This window comes from Hirundo rustica, chromosome 6 (assembly GCF_015227805.2).
Source record: "Hirundo rustica isolate bHirRus1 chromosome 6, bHirRus1.pri.v3, whole genome shotgun sequence".
Lineage (NCBI taxonomy): Eukaryota > Metazoa > Chordata > Aves > Passeriformes > Hirundinidae > Hirundo > Hirundo rustica.
In genome coordinates this window covers 38,092,289-38,116,399 of record NC_053455.1, presented here as the reverse complement: position 1 = coordinate 38,116,399, position 24,111 = coordinate 38,092,289, and the positions used below count along the sequence as shown (strand labels likewise).

Sequence of the window (24,111 nt, the reverse complement as noted above, 5' to 3'; positions counted from 1 at the left end):
GGGATGGTGAGGTTAGGGAATGTGGAAGGCGCTAGTTGAGGCACAGGGCTGAAAGGGAGGAAGTTAGGAGGAGGTGTGGAAATATTAGGGAGGTTAGAGGGCTTTTGGAACAAGTTTATAGAGGACAGTGACAAGCTGTAGATAAGGGTGCTGATAATGGTGCAGGACAGTAGACAGCAGTAAAGGAGAAATTAAGCTTCTCTAGTGTTCTGCTCATGAAACAGTTGCTTTTAATGGAATACATTTCATGCTGCTAAAAATGTGCAGATTTATAATGACAGTCCCAAATATTAAAATCTTCCTGTTGTATACTAAACAAATTTGAGGTGAACAGCAGTAATGTTCCATATTACTTGGAACAAAACTCTGAGAGCCATCTCTCAGTTTGAGGATGAATTCTTCACCACTGTACATTGCAGTGTATATCAATGTATATCAAAACATCAGCAGGATCAGGTCTAATGGTGACTTTTTATTAGTAATGTGGATTCTTGTCTATAAGGAAATGACTTAGCTCCTCCCAAATTAGTTGAGAGGCAATTAAATGCCTTATCAGATAAGAGTTTCTAATCCTGGATATATCTGAAATGGTGACTTAGAGATGACAAGATTCTTCTCTTCTGAATCAATTTCACTCTGATAGTTTTCATTTTTCACATGTTAAAGGACAGGTTGTTTGGACATACAGTCTAAAGTTGAAAGAACTCTGTGATAACTTTTTCCCTGTGTACCTGCTGTGTTGGGTGTGTTGTAGGAGCTTCTCTGTATGTCCACTTTTATAGTTCAAACGTCCTTATAATGCTTGTTACAACTGGAAAGGTGGGAAAAAATAACAGCAGCTCCTCATCACTGAATGATACATATTTAAAGAGGTCGTACCTAAGTATATTCTTCTCAAGCTGCCATTGACTCAGCAGATTTATTTGTGAAAACCCACACCAGTCTTAAAAGGAATAAGGGTAGTGGCTGGACCAACAGTTTGGAAATTTTGCATGTCTGTATATTTTTGGGTTCTGACACAATTACCCTGTTATACTGGTTTGATTAGAGTGAATATTTTTTAGCTGGTTAATTTGATTACCACGTGTAATTAGTGTGGTAGTTAACATATTCAAAAATCACCTCCACTCACATCTAAGGTTTATTATAAGTGGAATGTGTTAAAGTGGATTGGTTTTATTAAATGCTCACAATGTGATGCAATTTAAGGTTGGAAGCTGAGAATGCATGTTGTATTTATGTGGTAAATATAAAAATCTGTTTTGTTTAGCAGTGGCTGAGAAAAACTAAGGATCATCATATGGCATTTTGTAGTGATTATCTATAAAATGTGGTGGCAGAAAAAGTAATGTTAACCTTACATATCTTGGAAGGAAAAGGTGATGTTATGTACAGGAGCAGTCGGGTCTGTCTCTCTTCTTCCCTCACAGTCAGGGTAGTTCATGCGGCGAAAGGGTGCTGAGGCAGAGAAAATTGGCTTGTCAGTCCATGTTAATTTGGATCTTGCATAGCATAGATTTAAATTGAATTTTTAAGTGCTCTTCTCTACCAAGAGAGCTTCATCTCAAAAGATCAAAAATTGGGTAAGGTGGCGTTGTCTGTCCAAAGCGTAGTGTACCTGGGGGAAAATACCATAAAAAAAAAAAGAGGGGAGTGGGAGGGGAGTTAGTCTCAATCAACTCCTGAACAAAAGCATAGGGAATGGGGAGAGTCTACCTGTTCATCCAGTGTCAGGCTAGCAAATACTTTGGTGGTTTTTTCCCAATGCTTAACTGATTAATTCCTGTCAGTAATGGAGAATGCTTTCTGGGGTAACACATAACCAGCAGCATTTGAGTGGATTTTTGTGCTGATGAATGCTGAGCTTCTCACAAGGGATGAAATCTTTTACATTCCAAAACATGGAGGTGTGAGACTGATGCTATAGAAACCTACCCTGAACCCATCAGGCCTGGCTATTGTTGCATGTTAGCAAATCTTCTATTCCTTGGCAAGCTTGGGAAGAAGTTAGCCAAAGACAAATCGACAGCTCATTTGAAGCAGTGATCATAGACTTGGCGTGATCCAGATTTAGAGCTTGGGACAGACTCTCCAAGCCAGTTGGTGACTATAGCAAGCGTGACACAGACACTGCTTTGTGGGAGCTTGGCATAAACCCAGAATCCAGGAGCACTCCATATTTACAGGCTGAAATATCCAAGTAAGGTGACGCAGTGATGCAAACACTTTAAACTGTTTACCTGAGCCCATTAATACCATGTTTATTTTACTCACGTTCAACTTCAGTCTGCTGTTCTTATTCAGCCTTCTGACCTCATCTGTACATGAGCCACATTCTAACAGAGGTGTGGTTACAAGTGATAAAGAATATGAAGAGAAATGTGTTATGTCTGGGTGTCACTGGTACTGAAATGTGTCTGATTCATCCAGAGGATTAACAGGAAGCTGGGATATTGTAGAACCGTATAAGTTAGTTAGTACGAATGGCACAGTTCACTTGAGATCTATCAGCAGAAACTGCTTCATACAGCTTCATACATATTTCATACAACTTTCATGTGGTAGGAATAATGTCGCTTGATAAATTACATTGAACATTGTGTAGAGAGAGAGGTGGTCTTTGTTTTCAGTGACAGCAGAAAATCATCTTTCATTATCTATATAACAGATTTTGTCTCCTGGTCTCTGCCACATCGCAACAGAAAGTGATCCAGTCTTAGTTATAGCTGCATTCACTACTCTGAGCTGCTACAGAGAACACAGCTTTCTTTGTGTCTCAGTTTCTTTCAAGCAGCTCCATGTAGCTGGGAACACTGCAGTGGTTCTTTCTAGTGATGCTCACTCAAGACAGCACTACTTTTCTGTGCTCTAGTTAGTTTGCTTCCTGTGGTGGAATGCTGCATCAAATGCAGGCTTCTGGTTCTCACCTTAGAGGTGCTGGTGCTGGTTGAAGCCTGTGTGTTGTGGGTGCACAAGAGATCAGTGGAGCTCAGCTCTGAGGGATGTGTTCAGCCATCCCACTCCAGGTGCAGGAGGTGAGCTTGAGGAGGCTCAGCTGTACACCAGGCAGCTGTAAATTGGGTTTTCCCATACAAGAAGGCATTTCTCACCAGCACCAGCCAGTGCTGGCTCGCTCTGCAGCACATACTTTGGAAATGGAGGAAGCATTTGTGCCATGTGTCAACACCTTCCACTACTGGAACCTCTTCAGATGCTCTGAAATCACCACCTCTGCTGAAAATCTTCAAAGATCCTCTGAGCGTGTGGCACAGGTCGTGGTACTGTCTTGTGCTTTCAAATGACCCATCTTACAAGTGCAGACATTGCAAAGGGTAGCTGAAAGGTTCTAATGCAGGCTCCTCAAGAGCAGAACTTCGGAGATGAGGGAGGTAAGAGGGTTGTTATATGTTCAGGTTATGTACAACCAGACAGAAGGGGAGTGAATGACGGGTTAGGAAGGCTACTGGAAATGCGAGAGGAAGGACTAGAGAGAAGAGCAAAACTTAATAGGCAAGCAGATTATTGCTTTAAAATTCAAGGAAAATACATTCTCAGAAAAAAGCAGGAGAACATGTGACAACTATATTAAGAAATCATCAGTCAAACATTGAAAGTGTATGTAATGAAAGAACTCATGTGCCTGCAGTGTGGGTATGTTAATGTTCTACTGTCTTTCATTACAAGCAGGCGTAGCACTTGATGCACAGAATTCATGACTTTCAACTGTTCTGTATTTTTAGTCAACTCAAAGGGTGAGTTACAGTTCCACAGTGACTGATGACACGTGTTGCAGAACTTCTGTTTATTCACAGATAGCTCTGCAGCAGATCACAGGGAGGGAAAGGCTGACTTCCCAATTTAAGGCTGCTGAATGCTGATGTGGAGACCTGCTGTCTTTCACGATATCACAGTCCCTCTTTGCCTGGGAAGAGACTAGAGAAGTTATTTATGGAGACTTTTACCGTGGCCAATAACTGTATCTTTTTCATTCTCCTTTTGACTAGCTTGAGAGTGAGCCTTAGTAGCAGAAACACTGAACATTTGTACATGCAGCCAAAGTTAATGGGAGCTGTTCTACAGCATTATTCTACAGTACTGTGTAACACTGGGTATTAGGAAAAGCAAAAGTTGACACCTCAGTTTAAGCTTTCAAAATTAGTGTATACTTTTCATGTTTACCTATTTTTCCCTATGAAACACTTCACTTAACAGGTTGTGAAAAAAAATTCACTAAAATTTGGAAAACAGTCTGCTGCTGCAGTAACAGTTGTCTTTAAGTTTGTACTGAAAACTTCAATTCTGAAAATTTCTAGTTTCTGAGTACTCAGTTTTGCATTTAAGGCATTATTAAAGTTCCAGCACAAATGTAATTCTGGATTGGAATGTGTTCCAGGAGTGGAAGGTGCTGACATCCTGCAGTGATGTTTCGTCTTTCCTCCACTCCCAAAGTGTGTGCTGGGGAGCGAGGCGGTGCTGCCTGGCCCAGGTAACGTGCCTGTGCTAGAGAGGGCACTCACAGCAGGGCTGCGCTTGGAGAGGCTCTCCAAGCACCGTGACAGGTGCCCTCTGGTGTGGGGAGCACCTAGTTCACAGCTGCCTGCTGCACAGCTGAGCCTCTTCAAGCTCACCTCCTGTGTATGGCTAAACACGTCCCTCACAAGCTGAGCTACACTGATCCCTTGTGTGTGCTGCGCCCAGCAGTCTCCACAGAAGGTAATTAAATACTAATGAGAGTCTACTTCAAATTAATTTGAGGTTCTTATAATTTGCCAGGCTTTGTCAGGTTAACTTCTGCTCCTCCCCCTCCTTACTCCTACATTGAAAACACTCCTCTTCCTAGATTTCAGGTTCCTTCCTCAAAATTCAAGGTTAGAAAGCTTTTCAGAGGATTCAATAGAAATTTTGTAGTGGGGTCAGTATGAATCTTTTTCCAGCCTTGGAAATGGCTCAAGTTTTTGTTAGAGTTGTTCAATCTGAAGCAAACGAAACAGTTTTAGCTCTTTTTTTTTGAGGTGGGTAACTTAGAGCAAAATCACCAGAGAATTAAACACATATAAAGAATTCTTGTGTATTGGTGCTTTGGTGGTTGTGCAGGAAATCTGGGTTTTGAGACCCCGATCTTCTCAAAGAGGCAGAGCTAGAGAAGTCTGTATGGCCTTTGTACTCTTCTCCATCATTGTATGCTTATGTGATGCAGCAGAAAGGATAAAAATCTGTGTGAACAGTGTTTTTGCATGCAGATCAGCTGTTATCTTCTGCAGGGTTTGAGTGGGTTGTTGGCTAAGTGCACTTGACCTGAATATTCTAATCATGATAAGCTCTGCTTGGTGTGGGCTCTCTCCTTTACCACCCGTGTACGGTCTGTAGGAATGGCGTCGCTGACCCCACAAAGGGTTAGCTTTGTTCAGAGGATAATGTAATCTGAAGAAACTAAGAAACCTTCCTACGCTTCAGCTCTCACTTTTCATGGCGCAAAATGCTGAGTATCAGAATTTTGAGCTGATAATTTGATACAGTTTGTATTGTCTTCCTCTGTGGCATTTAAATAATGAACTTTTTTGCCTCTTTTGTGTCAATCCAGAAGGAGTAAGCAATTAAATCCTGAGGTACTCATTTCAGGACAGATCCTGCCATTCTGTTGAAAAACTTACAAAAGTATTTTAAAGTGGAGACTCCTGACTTTCAGGCGCTTTTGCCTATCACTTGCTCATGATGCCACCAGATTTTCCAAAAGCAGTCAGTAGAAAAAATAATGAAGCCATATTTTATATGTCAGGAAGAAGTAAGCATCTAGAGTTCTCTCTGGCCTAATGGTCTGCCTGGATTTGGGTACTTATCAGGCCCCTATAACAGTTTCATGAGTTGTTTTCCCAAAATTTATAGCAAGAGCAAAGGAAATTACTTGCTGTCAGCAAAGACACCAAGAAAGGGAGCAAGTCCTGAGCTCTCTAACAGTCCAGTGATTATTAATCACTGTGCCAACAGTCTCCAAGTCTTCTTCCAGCAGTAGGACTGGCTGATGTCCTGATTATGATTTCCCGTTCCAATATTAAAACTGGAGTGACAGATAACTAATCGTCTGTCTTCTGTCCCTATTTATCCATTGGGATTTTCTACATCATCTCTCGAAATATGTCCTCTTCCATTGCTATAGTCCTGTGTCTTCATCCTGATCTTGCCTTTTCAGTCCTCTGATTTTACAGGCAGCACTCCTGTCTGGGACTATAGGATAAATGTAGCCAAGTCACCGATATTCTTTTTACATTGCATTCTTCAAGAAAAAGAATAGCTGGGCGGCAAAATCAGTCTTGGCTTGTGAAGTAACTTCTCTGTGTGGCCTGTTCCCCTGTGTCCAGTGTAGGTCACCACCCATCTGCAAATGACATTTCAAATGTCTGTCTTCTCCTTGTTGAGCCCTGGACAATTGATACTGGTCGCTCTTGGGTTTTGTGACCTATGTCCAATGTGGCACAGAAGCTGCTGCTTGCTCCATATTTCAGGAGGCTGGTGTAGGTGGTTGTGCAAGATACAGCACTGTGGCTTGCAGTCCTGTTGCTAGGAGCCAACAGTATGAAGTTCTTTGAAGTTTTATGGGGGTTTTTTAGTCTCTGTTACGATGAAATAAAAATTTTGGTAGATAAATTGTCTTTATAAGCTACACCCTGGTTTGTTTTTTTTTTTACTTTATTTTTAGGTGGGTTTGCATCTTAATAATTGGCAATTGATGTTTATGCTTCTGTAAAGGTTGGATCTCCAGTATCCTGATGGTGAACGCACGTTTTCCTTCCGGGCAGAGGAAACATGCTCCGTAAAACACATTTGCTATTGTTCAAACACCCACAACTCTTCAGGAAGACAGATGCCTTGTTTCAGTTTCAGTCTTTAGTTGAGTCACTTGTGCTTATGTAAGGTTTGAATTTGATTCTCTTTCTAAAGGCTACATTATGGAAATTAAAATCTCAAATAACCCCTTGTCTGTGGAGCTAGCTGCTACTGATACAGAGGAGGAATTCAACTCACCTCTCATGTTGTTCTGTTAACAGAAAGTTATCCTTTGATCCTGTAATTCTGCTCAAGGGAGAAGTCGCGTTTTCTCTGTATTCCTTACACAGTTCTTAGGGCTGACTTGGGGAAGGAGGAATTTCTCTAATCTTAGGCTTGCTTCAAAAACAAACAACTACTTGTAAGCCTCTCGCTCCAATGGGATAAGGTGAATTGTCCTCATTTCCATAGAATTACAGGTTTCTCAATCATCGCTGCATGCCATTAATAGGAGTGTGGGGTTTTGTCCCGTTGGGGTTGTTATTTTTTTGTTTGTTTGCTTCAAAATCCTTTCAGCAGAGTGGTTTGGGATAATCTCAGAGTTACACTGTGTTGAAGCTCGGAGTTATTAAAGTGGTTGGAGGATGTGGCTTTCCCCTAGGTAAACACCACGCCCTGCTCAGTGGCAGTGCCTATTGCATGTTGACACTTGCATTCCATTGCAAGGGGTGGGCCCTGTTTGAACAGTGCAGTGCACCACAGGTGAAGCAGTAACTCCTTATGTTTCTTTGAGGGATAATGGATAGAGCAGTTCAGAGGAGACAGGGAAGGGGAGGTGGAGTACTGGACTTTGTCTTGTGATAGATGGAAGTCCAGTTGGTAAACTGCTGCCAGTGCATGTGTGGTTTTTTACATTACACATTTTTAGGCTCTAATAATCCTTTTCACTTAACACTATATTACTGCTCATTTGAGTGCCTCTAATTTAGTTTACAAGCATTAATTACTTAAATTATTCAACAGTGTTCTGAAGTGGAGGTGTTATAACCTGCAGTTGTGGGAACTGGAAGAGAGAAAGGGCACATATTTGGACCTAGGTTGAAGCAATGAAATTTGCTCAGATCTTTTGCAAGTGAGTGTCTGACAGTTTAGGATGTTAGAAGCTGAATTACCTTGGTAGGAAAGAAAAGTTATGTAAAAACATTTTAAAAATCAATACTGTTCAGTAACCTCTCTATACGTATGTAGATACATACATGCAGCAGCCTTAATTCTGTCCTTGTTATCCTTTCCAATAGAAAAAATTAATTACAGTACAATAATTAATAACCCTTCTTCCACTGTTACATTTCTTTCAGGCAGAATCTCAAAGTTGAGTGGGATGCTGCTTCTGGGGCCGTTACATGAGGATGTGTTGAAAGCAGAGTCAGCTTTCAACATGTGTCTACTAACTCAAACTGCTGGGGATAGTAAGAGAGGCATCTTTGACCAATTAGTAGAAAACAGTTTTGCAATTCCTGTTGGATGGTTTCTGTGCAAATACGAAAGTGAAAAAAAGGGCAAGCATTAGAATTTTCTTTTTTTCTCTTTGTTCAGTCTGGAGATTCTGCTGTGGCCTCTGAGTCACTGGGTGTTAAAGTGATGGTGAGCCTAGCCTGAGCTGCTGGGCTAGGCAGGCTAGAGCTGTGTCTCCAGGTTACAGACTGCACCACCATTGCAAATAAGATGAAGCACATGCTCAGCTTCCTTCCCAAGTTCACTCAGGGGAGATTAACTTCTTGAAGTTATTTCCTGGCTTCTTGCCAGAACACAGTCTCTCTTGATGTTACGCAGAAACCGCACCTGATGTAAACGGATTGGCACTTGTAGTTCATTTGGATTTGAGGTCGTGCGCAGTTCACAAATGACACATTTGCCCTTAACAAGCTGTAATCATGTTTTAGACTAAACCCATTTATTGATCTGTGAACAGAGAAATGTGGCTCTGTTTGGGTTTAAGTGTTGCCAAATATACATCCTGTTTGGAACTAATAATTGTGTCTTACCTGATAGGATGTTGGGCTTATTTTATCATGTAAACAGTGTTGTCTTTCTAGATGTCCCCTTCTCACGACTGGAGATGTCAGTCAGTGACCCATGAGACGTGGAAGCCGGGCAGAGAATTGTCAAATTGCTAGACTGTTTCTGAAGATTTAAACTGCAGTTGTTTTGGAGGTTAAGAAAGATTTCTTTCCTTCTGCCACACCATCTGCTGAAGTGATGTTTGATTTACCACATATCTGTTCTGGGTGATGGACAGCCTGAATAAATCTTGCATGTTTGGGCTCTGAGTCAACTTTCCTATAGTGAGAAACTTTCCATTTACTTCTTGGATAATAACATTTCAGTTTCCAGCAAGACTGATGTTCTGGCAGAACCCTCATAGGGGCAGAATGTTGTTGGTTCAGCTTTCCAGTGCTCAGTAGGGACAGGTGGCAGAACTCCATCCTGTTGAAGAGCCAGTGTCTTTCTGAGCAGACCACAAGCTGTGAAAGTAGGGATAATGGCTATGTTTAATGCCTGCTATGGAAGACAGTTTAGCATCCCTTAGAACAGAAAATGTTTACTCTTGCTTAAGTAAAACCTATCTTTCAGTCAACAGTATCAGCTTTTACAGCATATCTGTGAGATAAATGAAGGAAACCCTTGTGACAATGCACCTTTGAAGCTATCTAATTACTTTATTATTTTGTCTTTTGGCCCAGGAATAATGTAGAGGTTGTAGGTATTTCAATTGGGAATAACCAGAAACAAAATGCCGACATAGTTTCCTGCAGAATAGGCAGCAGACTGTGACTCTTGATGCTGTTTGCAGGAAGGCAAGTGAGGCTTTTGCCTCCTTGTAGCTCATTTTCCTCTGATCTGGAGGGGAACTGCTCCTTGGTGTACAAATAGAATCCAGCTATGGAGTGGGACATGGGATTTTGTGTTCCTAATAATTGAGTCTGATACTCACCATCCATTCCTCTTACCTTGATTTCTTCCTTTAGTCCAGACATAATGAACACTCATCAAGCTTACCAAGTATCCTAAAGAGTAGCAAAACCAAATTATGTGTGCATCTCACTGCCTAGTGAGGCACCACAGGGGAGAAAACACAGGAACCTGAGGCTTCTGACTTGCCGTGTTATTTCTGCTTATTGCATTAAGTGTTTCTCATGACTCTGAAGATTTAGCCCAGCCCATCGTGAGTGCAGCACAAACAGGAAATGGAAACCCTGCAGTCAGAGGATACACCTGCCAAACGCTGGTTGAGCAGCTGTGGCCCTCACCCATGGCTGAGTGCAAAGCCAGAAGCATCAAGGGCTAAGAACAGGCTGAGCACTGTTTCTCCTCTAAGGTTTGGAGGCTGGAGGGTGAAAGAGAAGGAGGGAGAGAAGAAGGTGTGTTCACAGTTTGCCTGGCAGTCTGATGAGAGGTGCTGATCAGGAGGCTGCTTGTGTAGCATTGCAAACTGCTGCTCTTTAGGAGTGCATGTTCTCCCTTGCTGTTGATTATCAGTCTTACAGCTCCAGCTGGCACTTGTACATCACAGGAAGATCAACTGTGTGACAAAGCAGGGAGTGTTAAGTTCCTTTGGGGACTTAGATACGGGGATGGCCAAGTCTGACAAGGCATCCAGCACCTGGAGATGGCTGAGAGATATCCTTGACCAGGGATGTGGTTACACTGAATTCCTTGAGCAACAGCTGACAGCATTTGGAGTAACACAGCTGCCCTGGCAGAAGGCCCTTTGCTGTGATTTGGCCAAGTTGCCAGTTGGCATTGATTGGCATAGACCTCAGTGTGAAGAATGATGCTGTTGCATGTCAGGGCACAGACTCTCTAGAGCCGATGCTCGCGGCTCCGGACTCGGGACCAGGCTGTCCAGGTATCAGTTATCACAGCACAACATTCTGGCCCCAAACAGCTTTTTGTCTAGTCGTAAACATCGACTCCTGTGTGGATTAGTGCTTGATGCTTCAGGAGCCTGTTTCCTGCCCAGGGCCAAGAGAAGGTGAGATGTGGTAATAATGGGGCTGAGTTGCTGTAGGAGCCTTACCCTACCTTGGAAGCTGAATTAAGTGTTGCACTCAGAGGCTCAGTGATGGAGGTTTGTGTGAGGGTTCACTCACATATGTTTGGGGAGCATTCTCCTTCTTAACTTGCTCTTTCACCTCCCACCCATTGAGATCTTTGTCTCGATTTGTGATTCACGTCTGATTCAGCCAAGTGGGTAGTATACTTGGCAGCAAGAATCTCCTGAGCTGGAGGATTCCAGGAACCTTTAATAAGGGGGCAAGAGCAGAAACTGGCTGCTGAAAGTATAAAGTGCCTTCTATGACAAATTCAGGGATTTGTTGTCATTATTTGGGGCATTTTTGTTTTAGCTATGGGAAAATATTACACCTTCCTTCCCTACACAGAACCTTTTTGGATATTTAAGTTATTTCTCCTAACAAATATGGTTAAAATGTCACGTATGCCTCACTTGCTCCATGTCTTGTTAGGTGTTCTAAGTTTCTTCAAATACCAGATGATCCCAAGCCTAGAACTTGTTATAGTCTGGATAATTGCTTAAAAAGTAATGAAATTTTGATAATCTGCAATCAAAGGCTTTTACTGTCTGCTTTAGGTATTCTAAAAGCATGCATGAATGTGTATGTATATATCTGTATATAATACTAGAAGAAACACTGAGGATAATTATGATTTGCTTACATTTAGCATAAAAATGTTAGCTGGTTCAAGGTCCGGATCTGACCAAGATGACTACCTGCCTGTTTCAGATCTGCAAAGACAACTACACTAAGCCTCAAACTGAAAGAACTCAAAACCAGAATCCCTTGATAGGCAAATTTTGTGACTGTAACCGGAAAGATACTGTGTTGCTCAGCAACTCTCACTATCTTTTAATTTTTTTTTTTTTCCTTATATAACATCACTCAAATCCTCAGTTCTCTCCATGAGGTGAAACCATATGGTGAACTGTCCCAGAGCTGTACTCCTTGAAAAAATGAAATCTCTAATAAACACTGAAGCTGGTTATTTCCATGGTGCTGGGAAGCTGCACCCATGGAAAAGTCTTTGGGGGGAAATTGTGCCGATAACAACTTGTCTTGGTAGAGTATTGTGATTTTGACAAAGCAGTAGATACTTTGCTTAATTGTTGTGTGATTATTTTTCCAGCCGGTTGTAATTATAGTACTGTTGTTGTTGACTACATTCACACAGAGAAAGAAGCAACTGTAATTACACAGTAATTAAATTAGGCCAGTAATTTTCTTGGTTTTGATTTGCTCAAAATTATTTCTTATGGAAGGTTTTTATAGTAGTGGCAGGTATTGACTGCATTGAAACAGATGAAAACAAAGTTTTGTTTTTGTTTAAAATAATATTTTTAATAGCTTTAGACCTACATTTAAGTTCTTGACCTGTGTAGGTTCAATATGTCAGGTCAAAGCCAATTCAAATAAAATGGCAAACACTAATGAAAGCAGAGAAAAAAAATATTAATTTCATTTTCTAAAATAATTGAATAAATGGCATAAATAATTAGGGAAACAAATCAGTTTTCAAACTGATTTCAGTTTTAATTGACTATGGTAAATAAAGGAGTCAAGAATTTTTGTAGATAAAATTAACTGAGAGGTTTAAAAAAAACACTTTAAGCATATATACTCTAACAAGTGAAGCTGGAGGCCAGGAAGGCCAATGGTTTCCTGGAATGCATTAGGAAGAGCATTGCTGGCAGGTCTAGGGAAGTGATTTGACCCTTCTACTTAGCCCTTGTGAGGCTGCATCTGTGCTCCTCAGTACCAGAGAGCCATGGAGCTCCTGGAGCGGGTCCAGAGAAGGGCTTTGAAGAGGGTTAGGAGACTGGAGCATCTCTTAGGAGGAAAGGCTGAGGGAGTTGGGCCTGTTCAGCCTTGAGAAGAGACAACTGAGAGGGACCTCATCAGTGTCTGTCAGTACCTGAAGGGAGGGTGTCAGAGGATGGAGCCAGGCTCTGTGCAGTGGTGTCAAGCCAGAGGACAAGAGACAAAGGGCAGAAACTGATGCATAGGAAGTTCCAACTGAATATGAGGTAGAACTTCTGCAGGTCATCAAGCACTGGAACGGGTCACCCAGAGAGGTTGTGGAGTCTTCATCACTGGAGATAATCCAGAAATCACCTGGATGCAATCCTGTGCCCTGTGCTCTAGGATGACCCTGCTTGAGCAGGGAGGTTGGACCAAATGACCCACTGTGGTCCCTTCCAACCTGACCCATTCTGTGAAGCGGTAATGAAACTGTAAAAGACACAGAGTTTAAAAGAAACCATTATGAACAGAAAGTGACCACTTGCTCACACTGATACTTAAGACACCTGTGTGAGTAATACTTTGTACCTCATGAGGACTTGTTGTGTCACTCAGAGTCATATGGATGCTAATGTGTGACCAGGAAAGAAGAGAAGAGGGGCAGAAAAGCAACCCAGCAGAAAGGTGAGCCACTGGAGAATGACTAATACTGTGCCTGGATAAGTCATAACTGATTCCCAGTTTAGTAATTCTTAGTGTTATTTTTGGGCCTGCTTACAGAAGGCAGTTCCCACTATTGACTTGTCTGATGAGTTCCCAGACCTTTTACTTTTCCAGATGCTATTGCTGTGGTTCCTGTGCCCCCAGAGACCAACTCTCATCGCCTTCTTATGTGCCCGCTGCTCACGGCGTTCGCCAAGATCCCTGGGCAAGGGGTTGCTCAGTGCTCCTGCAGTTTGGGCTTGTGGCTCTTACAGGATTGTCTCAAAATGCACATAATAACTTTTTGATAATTACAGTTTTCTGTACTTCTTACGAGTCCCTGTGGAGGAACTTTGCTCATTCTAGGAGTTGGTGAGACACTGAGTAGGCAGTGGCAACCAGCATTACAGATTAGATTTCAGCCCCCATGTCCCAGAGTGGCAGAATTTAGTCTAAATGATGTAAAGGCTTTAAGAGAACAGTAGATAATGATGACTGACAATTAAGTACTCTCTCTTAAAGCCTTTTAGGGAAAGGAAAAAAAAAAGCTTACTAAAAAAAATTCTTGTTATCCTTTTGTTTCTTGCTGTCATAATAGCTTTCTTGTGTAGGCTTTGTACTAGTGCACAAAAAAAAAAAAAAAAAAAAAACCAACCAAGATAACAGAATCTTGGATAAAGAAATGGCTGAAATTTACCTGATAAAAGGATTCAAGGGTCATTGTTTACAATAGCTTAGCAGAATTTCCATGATGATTTACCAGCTCAGGCAAGAAACTGTGCCTTCACTCTGCTGCTACTATGCCTCCACTCTGCTGCTGATGGAATTGTGGATGTTTTTAAAGACCCTGTTGTTTTATATTGAATTTTAGTGTTATTTTTTTCTTTAACTCATGGTTTCAAGTAATATACTAGAATTATGAAAGCTGAATTACTTCATTTTTCTGATGGAAAGGTTTTTCTTACTCTCCCTACCCCCAACGCTTCCTCATTTAGATGTGACTGATGTTTTTAATTATCGTAATTACTGAAAAGTCCTAAGTGAAACAAATTCTTGTGTATGTTACTAGTTTGTTATTTCTCACTTGAGGGTAGTTACATGTGTTTCAGACATTCACAGAACTGAGATATTATTGTTTTCTTTTTACCCTTAAATAAGTGAGGGATTTTATTTATTTTTTCACAGAACATCAGAGGAAGGTTTAGGTCCCTATCTGCTGTTGCCTTTAGGAATTAGAGTGGCTCTCCTGTTCCTGAGGGATTCAGCATATGCTCAGGGAAATGCTAGTTGCTCTGTACTGCCTGTAAAATAACAACAGCAACTGAAAAAACCCTGTCCAAATCAGGGAGTTTGCACTAATTTCTTCAGTGGGCTTGCCTGTTAGGATGTTACAGCTCTTGTCCCGAAATGATGGGAGGGTTTCAGGAAAGCCTGGTAGTTCCTGGAGATCTGTTCATGGGGACAGTGGGGTCTGGGCCCAAAGTCATTGAAGTGGATGAAACACCTCCCAGAGAGTTCAGTGGATTTTCATCAGGCGAGTCTTGGGTGTATTTGTGCAGGCTCATCATGGCTGTGCCTCTGCACACAGGTGATGTGCGCAGTTACATGCTGACCATGAGAAAAGGCCTGGAGAAAGCTGTGCTCCCACAAACCAGTGGTGCTCAGTAACTGCTGCTCTTTGCTCTTCCTTAATGGATAGACATGATGGCAGCAGCCACCTTTATCCAGGGTTGGGAATACTTCGCCTGGCCAGCATCTTGTGTGCATATGCACCAAGCAGGTCTCCACATCTGCTGCATGCATGTGTGCTTCTCTTCAGAGCTGTGCTTCAAATTGAGGAAAGTGAGTCAAGAGAGTAATCCAGGCAGCAGATCGGGTACCAAACCACAGTTCCTTTGCATGCACTGTGGGTGCATTGTGTGAATTGCTTCTTCCAGTCTTTTCACTGAAATTTCGTCCATTTGCTGCCAGGGACACATGGCACAGACTGTCACATGGCCTGCCCCATTGGCAGAAAACTTGCTTTTCCCTCTTTAGTGCCCCACACCTTTTATTGCTCAGGGGGGTTTATATCAGTGTCAGTTAAAGTTCACATCAACTAACTTACATGCTGAGTTCTAAGAATGTTAATATTTTTCATGTTTGCTTCTTGACTCTTTTGGAATGTCTTTGTTCTTACTGTTGGAAAACTCTCGAGCATATTGAGGCATGTAAAATAGCATCAGTGATATGAAGAGGACCTGATTCAGACAATCCTCTATGCAAATACAATACAGAGATGCCTGAGTTTCCCCTGGGAATCTGGAAGGGGGGTCTTGGAGAAACCCAGGCAGAGCAAAAAATCAAGAAAGACTGAAGAAACAGGGATCTAGAAGAAATAGGGACAGAGAGAGATGAGGCTGCAAATACAGATGGGCAGTGGTAGAATCCCTCTTTGCCATTGCAGCATAAAGCAGTGATTTGAAAAGCACATAATGCCATTGCTAACAAAGAAGAAGAGATCTTGCTTTAGAAATAGAAGTGAGAATGATTCCTCCTACAGCAAGCACACAAAGTTTTCATCTTCCCACTCACACCACTGCTCTACCAGCACGCAGCCCCGCTTGCATCCTGGCAATTTGTACCCTGGGTTGAGTGAGCTGGGAGACTGGAAATTGAGGTGGAAGAAAGCGAAACTGCTTCACCTCTGCTGGCAACACTCCCCACAAGATGGGTCTGAAGGCAGTCCTTTCTCTCCTCACTTGAGCCTTCTGCTTTCCCTCTTTTGAGGGGGAGGAGAGGTTTGTGAAGAGATTATTTAAAATTAGATAAGGTAAATAAAAATTGTCAGTGTCTATTTATTGGATGAGTAACTTAACTTAAACATACTTATCCAAGGCAGCCGTAACCTAAGCAGCCAAAGTCCACTTGAGCTAGGGCTGAATTTGGCCCATTGTCTCTCCTTCACGCCCACAGTACAAATAAAAGCTTCAGCTTCTCAGCGTTAGGTGGGAGGGAGGAGGCAGGAGAGCCACTGGAGTGTGATGTTGCATTGACAGTTGATGTGCAGTCGTTGAGAATCTGTGCTTCTCGTTACGGGTGCATACAGCAGTATGACGAGTCATTGGGAGGCAGGATGCAGTTTGTTAGGAGTGCAACGTTAGGATGTGTATGGGGTCTTCATGGCAGAGTTATGGAGCTATGTTGACTTTTGATTAAGGGAGAGGGGAACAAGCAGAGCTGTCCTGAAAACTGATCTGGAGCCTTAAAACACTAAATCTTTGGCAGGAGCTACATTCAAAGAGGTCATTTTACTTCGTAATGATGGTTTTTTTCAACTATTGTTTAAATAACTTGGGGCTCCGTCCTGAAGTAGAAACAGCAGAGTAGACTGAAGAGCTTCAGCTATTAGTGAAATCTGACAAATAAGCTATAAAAAAATAATTTCTTTGCTACTTGAAAAATGATATTTACATTGCACTTTCCTCCAGAAGGAGACTATGGACGTGTTTAAGTGGTGTACAAGAGTCTTTCTCATCTTCACAGAATAGCAGCTGGGTCTGCAATAGACACAAGTGACTGTTCAGCACTGCAGGGCTGCAGTTCGGAACAGATGAAGACAGATTATAAGAAATACAAAATCCAAGTAACTAACTTCTGCAGGTTCATATACTATATTATGTAATTGGAGATAAGCTAGAGCTAGTAACATCTGTGGAGTTTTAGTAAGTGCAACTGAGTCTTCATAATTCTCAAATATCCAGGTTTTCCCTGGATGCTTCTTCTCAGTGGCATAGTATGTTTTCAAAAGTATCATTGCTGCATGGGGCACATATGTGACAAAAGGTGACTTAATTTCAGCTTGAACTCCATTAAAAATCAAAGTTAAATACGTAGAACAATTTCATTTCAGAGTAAGTATGCTCTTATGGCAATTATATTGTTATGTCAGTTTAATTTGAAGCAAAACTTAAAACTTTTTTGTGAAGGTAAATGCTAAAAAATAAAATCACTTGTGTCTGTGGGTTCAGGTATCCTCTTGATACATTCTGAGATAACTGCAGGTTTTTGCCCTCAACAGGTGACCAGTGTTGCTGGGGGGTACCTTATAAGAAATGTAGTGTAAGTTAATAAGTGGGGAAATGTGGCCAAGTCAGAGGGTGATCTGGAGAGCAACATTTTGCCTGTGTACCATTTCCTGCAATTTCACATTTTCTGTTATTCACTTAGAGTGTAGAAGACATTAAAAATTAGGTATCCTAAGCACCTAAATTAGGATCAATATCCCTGCTAGAGAAGACAAAGTTGTTTTGAGTGTGTATTTTTCAGTTTATGAGCAAGCACCTAAACTTGCTTTCAGTGACGTTAATGCCTCCAATTGATTTTGGTGATTTCCAATTGGGTCATTGATAAACACTTCTGTAAATGCAGCTTAATCCCCAGATATACTTGATTTGAGCAAAACCCTCTCATCACTAAACTGTCATGCCGTAAGTATACTGCAACTCCATTTTTCTTCTCCAGCAGTGTGTTGTGTTCTAGTGATAGAGGAACTGAGCCTTCTCTCCTTCTTTGTAAAGCACTTTGGGATCCCTCCAAGTGTAACATGAGCACTGGTGGGCTGTGGTTCTCTCCCACCTGGGTTTCAGTTCCAGAGCATGAGACTTTTTCACTTTCTACTTTTTTTTTTTTTTTTTTTCTTTTTTTTTTTTTCCCCCTGCCTCTGCGACAGAGCACTCAGCTGCTTTTTGTGAGCAGCTGTTCTGTTTCCCTGTCTGCCTGCAGTGGTACCCAGACAGCTGCAGCCAAAGGTTGCCAGAGCAATGCCTGGCTTTGTTAAAAAGTAACAGAATTGGGAAAGAGGGGAGGGAGTAGGAAAAGTCATGACCTGGAGCAGATTCCACAGCACGCGGTCAGTGGGTGCCGAGGGACCTGGCTGAGCTCCGTGTCCAGCTAGAGACGTGCCTTCTATGCATGTGTCACAGTAAGATTTACCTGCTGACTCGGGGAAAGCTGTTAATCATGAGGTGATGTTGAAGTTCTCTGGGAAAGGAAGTGTTGCTGACAGTGACAAGCAGCTTATGTGCATGTCTCATGGAAACTTAAACGTGCGTATGTGTGCATGTGTGTGTTCATTCAGCATCTGCTGTCCACATACTGTGTGACTCACACAGAGGGTGAGGTGTGGCCAAGAGCAGGACTGTGACGTGCAGTCTGACTTTTTTTTTTTCTCTCCTTATAGGCAGCTTTCTTTTGCATGGCAGGGCATTATCTTTATTTGTCCATTCTTGGGTTTGTGTGCATATTTTTCCAACAATGACGATAGTGTTTGTTTTGTGGTTCCACCTTTGAGCACTTACACATTAGTGAGGAACAATTCAATGTGCACGAAGCTATGTTTGCGATGTGTCAGGATTTCAGCTTTTTGCCCAACTTTAAGATTTCTTTTCTTTTCCAGAAAAAGGCATGGCATACAATTAAAACCATGGTTAACTTACCTGTCATCAGCCCCTTCAAGAAACGCTACTCATGGGTGCAGCTGGCTGGACATACAGGTGAGAGGAGTACCTTTAATGTGTTTGTTTCTGGAGCGAGGATGACTGCAACAAGGAGAACAGTCTTTCTCTGTTTCCTTCCTTCAGAAAGCAGGCAATATCACACAAATCTGTGACTTAAAACAGATTTCAGTTGCAGTGTGGATAGGGAAGTGTGAGTGATATACCTGAATAATGAGATGAACAGGGAAGCAATGATCAGACTCTGCAGAAGGGCCAGGCTCATAAGGTGATATGTGTAAAATACTTGGTAGAGGGAACCAAGACGTTGGGGAGCTAAAGCCCTAATCTGTCTGATGCTGTTGCTTGTGGTGTGGGATCATTTTTCCTGGTGAGTAGCCAGTAGTTAGTTTTCCAGGGGGAGGGATTACAGTCCATGCCTTTTTGTGCTTCAGCCCTGGAAAGGACAGTGTTTTTAATGCCACTCCAAACCACTCATCTGAATGTAGGTCCTTGGGTGGAAAACAAATGGGACAATTGCCTTGCTGACCAGGTGTTTGCATTGTGAGTCTTTCATTGTTCACTGTACGAGTGCAGCTCGGTTGGTTCTAGTTCTGTGTCTGTAAAAATTTGTAGGTGTGCTCCTGACGTAGGGCTTAGTTTCATTTATAAGGCAAAAAATAGCAACAAAGAGGAGTCATCAGGTTTGTGTCTCTCGTGCTTCATATAATTCCTGTGCAGTGTTAGTGGGGGTTTATTAGTACACATGTGGGCAGGCACCTACGCTGCATCGTGCTGTCATGCAGTATGTGAACCACCTCTGTGTATGCTAATGCCCTAATATGGTGCACTTCAAAGCTGTGCTGAGAAATTTACTGAGCCCTAGAAACTGAGTTGCTGCATTTTGCACAGTGTTGTTCTTGGGTCTGATTTGTATCACACAAAGTGCCAAGGTGGCCCAGTCTTAGTGCAGCTTTTGTCACAGATGTGTGGAGTTGGCTTCATCTGTGAGGAGTGATACACTGGTCGTGTAATCATGACCCTTCTGGAGACTCACATAGTAGGGTGGAAGAGGAGGGAAAAGAGTTTACTAGAAGCTGATTAGGAGAGATACTGTTCCAGTTTCCTTTTAGCAGAGTTCTGTGGTTGGGTTTACTCCATCCTTTCTGCAGCTGTTCTTCTCTGATATGACAGTTTTTTCCTGAGCTAGAACCTGGGCTGTTACCAGCCTTGCCCTTTTGCTAAGGCAGTGCCTGTTCTAGGATTTGTCAGAGAAGAACCAGTTTGCAATGGCTGAAGGATCCTGCTGTGGTAAAGGTGGAGTGTTATCTTGAGGATCAATGAGCCTCCTACTTTGGTGCCCAATTTATTTTGTGTAGATTAAAGGGTGCCTCTGAATGAAACGTGTACTTTCCACAGATGCTGTCGGCAGGTTGCAGGACAGGAGAGCGTTTGGAAACTCCGGACAGGTGGAGGCTGATTACTGCTAATTGTGGCCTCTGCAGATGTCATTTGTCCTGGATACCATTCAGCCCCAGGGCTGTAAAAAGCGCTGTTGCCCTCCAGACTGTACCTGCAGGGCATTAGCAGATTAGCAGGTTTGCAGAGGAGAGGCAGTACCTGCAGGCAGACGCAGGCGCAGTCACAGCACGTGTGTGTGTCTGTGTATGTGTGGAAAGGGCAGTTCTTGGCCTCTGGCTGTTTAACTATCACTGATTGACTGCGCTGTCTCTGTCTGGACACGCTTAGCAGGTGTATATACCCTGTTTGAGGATTAGGGACAAAGCCAGCACTGGCAGTGTTATGCAGCTTTAAAATAGCCTGTCAGAGGATTAATGAATTCTGGCTCATGGCTTCTTCCTGTGCATTTTAGTAAGTATAGTACTGTTTAATAACCTAGCAAAGACTAGCATGGAAAAAAACCTGAACGGCCCAATGGCCTGAAGCCACTGCACTCCTTAAAGCTACGAATGCTGACATGGGAATGTATCCAAACGGACTTTTACTGCTAACAACTGTTTGTCCTGTGCGTTTGATTTTTTATGAAAAGCATCTTATCTCTTCTCTTCAGGGGAAATCTTTAACTGCTGCCACGAGACTCAGATAGATGAAGTTGGAATGGTGGGGGAAGGGGTTTTTCTTCTTTGCTTGTCAGTCTTGTCAGCAAGTGTTTGATTTTCTTTTTGTAGGGAGTTTCAAGGCAGCTGATAGTGGGAAGATTCTCAAGCGCTTTTCAGAGAATGAAAAGGAGTGTTTTGAGCGATTGATGAAAGACCCACTACGCTCCTGCGTCCCTTGCTTCCATGGTGTGGTGGAGAGAGATGGCGAGAGCTACATCCAGCTGGATGACTTGCTTACTGATTTTGAAGGGCCAAGTGTGATGGACTGCAAGATGGGGATCAGGTAGGGCGAATGAAAGAGAATGTGTTTTCTCTGCATTTGAAAAGGAAGAGGGAGATGTGGTCCTGCTCACAGTCACCTTGGACAACCTGAGGACAATATGTCCCATTATTGCCAGTTTGTACATGGATTCTGGAAACTAATTGATCTATAGCCTCAAAAACTACCCACTATCCAGAGATTTTCAGGGGTGATTTAAGACAAAATTTCTCTCTCTACAGTGGCCTAATAATACATGTGAAAAAATGATGTGATTTATTCACTGCCAGTTCATTGAATCTTTGTGTATGCAGTGATTCAGAAAGCCTTACAAAGTAAAATTTCCATCTCCCAGTGCAGATGACTGAATTAGATGCAGTGTGAAAGCCCATTTCCAATGCTTGAATGTGTGTTTGCTGGTATGGATCTTTTCTTTAGAGAGCTGACCATTTGCTCAGGATTGACGTGTGTTTTTTCCTACTCTGACATCTTGAGGTGTTGCCATCTCTTTCTTCTCCAGTTTCTTGCTTTCTTTTCCATTCATTGTCTGTGATTAAGATGAAAGCATAAAAAATACTATCTAAGCATAACAAAGATTTTTTTTGAGATCCTGGAGTAAGGTAACAGTACAGAGAAGTATGAGCTGTCATAGTAATCTTTTGTGTGTCAGCTCAGATGCTCAAGAGTTATTGTCATAAGTTAGTTACTCTACTTACAGGAATACAGATATGCCTTTTTAAATAGAAGCAAAATTTTAAATCAATCAGGAAAATGTATGTTCAGAAGAAAGAGGAGAAGGATTTGCAACAGTACAGATTTTGTTGAAAGTGGGTGACATTCTTGCAGTGAATGACATCATCTCCTAAATGCCATCCTGGTTTGTTATGCTGCGATGAAGAAAGTTAACTTCAGGCACTTGACAAAGCGCAAGCATTAGGAATCCAGTGGAATGTAGAGAACATGGATAGCACCTTTCTAATGGCTACTGGATTAACAGATTGAGTGATAAGAGCAAAATGTGGAAGTTTTGTGTCCCTTCACCTTCCTGTTCTTAGTTACCTCTTCTGGTTTGGAACTACTCTGATAATCTGCTTTACTCTTCATTTTTTTCTATATGAAGAGTGATTCTGTCTTTCACTGAGATGCATTAAGTAAAACTTAAACTTTCTGAGGCCTAAAAAAATTACACGACTGATGTTTTTGAGGAGAGAGAACACAGAAAATCTTCAATAGGCCTTTTTGTTTTTGTTTTTATTTCCTTTTAAGTGATCTCTCCTAACTGTCCTCTGAAAATGTGATTCTTTTTTATGGCACAGTGGGAATTCAGCTTCCTCCTATTCTGTAACCAGGAGATGATCATAACTTGTAACAGTCAGTAAAGGTGTAGTTAGAACAAGAAGTGAATTACAATTCCTGATTCCTGGGGCTGTTTCACTAAATATGCCTGCACAGTCATTGCTCTGTGTACTTTGGTTTCCATGTATGCAAAACTGGGGCAATGATAAGGCTTACTTTCCTGGCTGATGTTTCTTGAGGCCGGTTTGTAAGCTGTCAAAAGGAATGTCAAGGGAGTCCTTAAGGCTGTGTTGGGATGTGATGTTTGCAGAACATACCTGGAGGAGGAGCTGGCTAAGGCGCGAGAGAAACCAAAGCTGCGTAAGGACATGTACAAGAAAATGATTGAAGTGGATCCTCTTGCTCCCACGGCTGAGGAGAACGCTCAGCATGCTGTCACCAAACCCCGGTACATGCAGTGGAGAGAAACCATCAGCTCTAGTGCCAACCTGGGCTTCAGGATTGAAGGAATTAAGGTAATTCTTTCACCTCTGCCTGTTCCTGGAGACTGATCTTTGTTTGATGTGTTGATTAATCAAAAACCTTGTGCACATTGATAGCCAGCTTTTCCAAAGGATTATGTGAAAATGCACTAACTGAAACCACAGAGTTCACTCTATTGCAGTTTTAAAGCATTTATTGTAACAAAGAGTGTCGATGAATTTAAGCTTCAAATACACATCAGCCATCCTTGAATCAGCTACAGAGACCTCACAGGAAGGACTCTAGCGGTACGCAGTGCAGATAGAATGAAAATGAGATGCTTGTAAGGAGGAATTCAGAACAGAAGTATTAACTCCCTCTGCATGCAATTACTTTTTCTATCCAGGAACTATACATATTTATTCCAAGTGAATCACAGTAAAGTGGTTTTGCTGCAGTTATGTTTATTGGCAAGGCATGTTAAAAGTGTTTGGTTTAGATACTCTTGAGATCAAGGAAACCACTTTTCCTTTTAAATACATTGTGAGATCCAGTATAGATGGAACTGGAATAAAGCCAGAACAATCCAAAATGAAATTTCTCCATCAGCCAAGTCCATCTGCTGTTCTTGATGGATAAATTTGTGTTCCTGTACCATTCCTAGGATATTACCTTATAGCCACAGTAGAATCTTGGGCAATTTTCTTTCCTACCCGTTACTTACTTATCCTTTATAGAATCATAGAATGGCCCGGGTTGGAAGGGACCTTAAAGGTCATGTAGTTCCAACCCATGTGTTGTGGGCAGGGGCACCTTCCACTAGACCAGCTCTCAGAGCTTCATACAACCTGACTTGGAGCACTTCCAGGCATCCACAGCTTCTCCGGGCAACCTGTTCTAATGCCTCACGCCATTTGCAGTGAAGAATCTTTTTCTAATACCTATTCTAAACCTACTCCCACTTTTAAAGGATCCCTTTTCCTGTTGCTGCCTGCTCTTTGAAAAAAACCCTCCCCATCTTTCTTGTAGGCTCTTCAGGTACTGGAAAACCACAATTAGGTCACACCAAAGCTTTTTCTTTTCCAGGCTGAAAAAAACCCCAGTTCACTCAGTCTTTCCTCATGGGAGAGGTTTTCCATACCTCTAATCAATTTGGTGGCCTCCTCTGGACTTGCTCCAACAGGTTCATGTCCATCCTGTGCTGAGGACCCCAG

At 42.1% G+C, this 24,111-nt stretch overlaps 1 protein-coding gene across 2 annotated transcripts in view; it reads left to right on the top strand.

The window, feature by feature from the left end:
• Positions 1 to 24,111, top strand: part of ITPKA (inositol-trisphosphate 3-kinase A) — a 37,158-nt gene that overhangs the window by 5,255 nt on the left and 7,792 nt on the right. For both annotated transcript variants that reach the window (XM_040068189.2, XM_040068188.2), the window contains 3 exons: positions 18,724 to 18,820; positions 20,950 to 21,163; positions 22,746 to 22,950. In XM_040068189.2, coding sequence (XP_039924123.1) covers positions 18,724 to 18,820; positions 20,950 to 21,163; positions 22,746 to 22,950 — 516 coding nt within the window. The remainder of the gene's footprint in view (positions 1 to 18,723; positions 18,821 to 20,949; positions 21,164 to 22,745; positions 22,951 to 24,111) is intronic.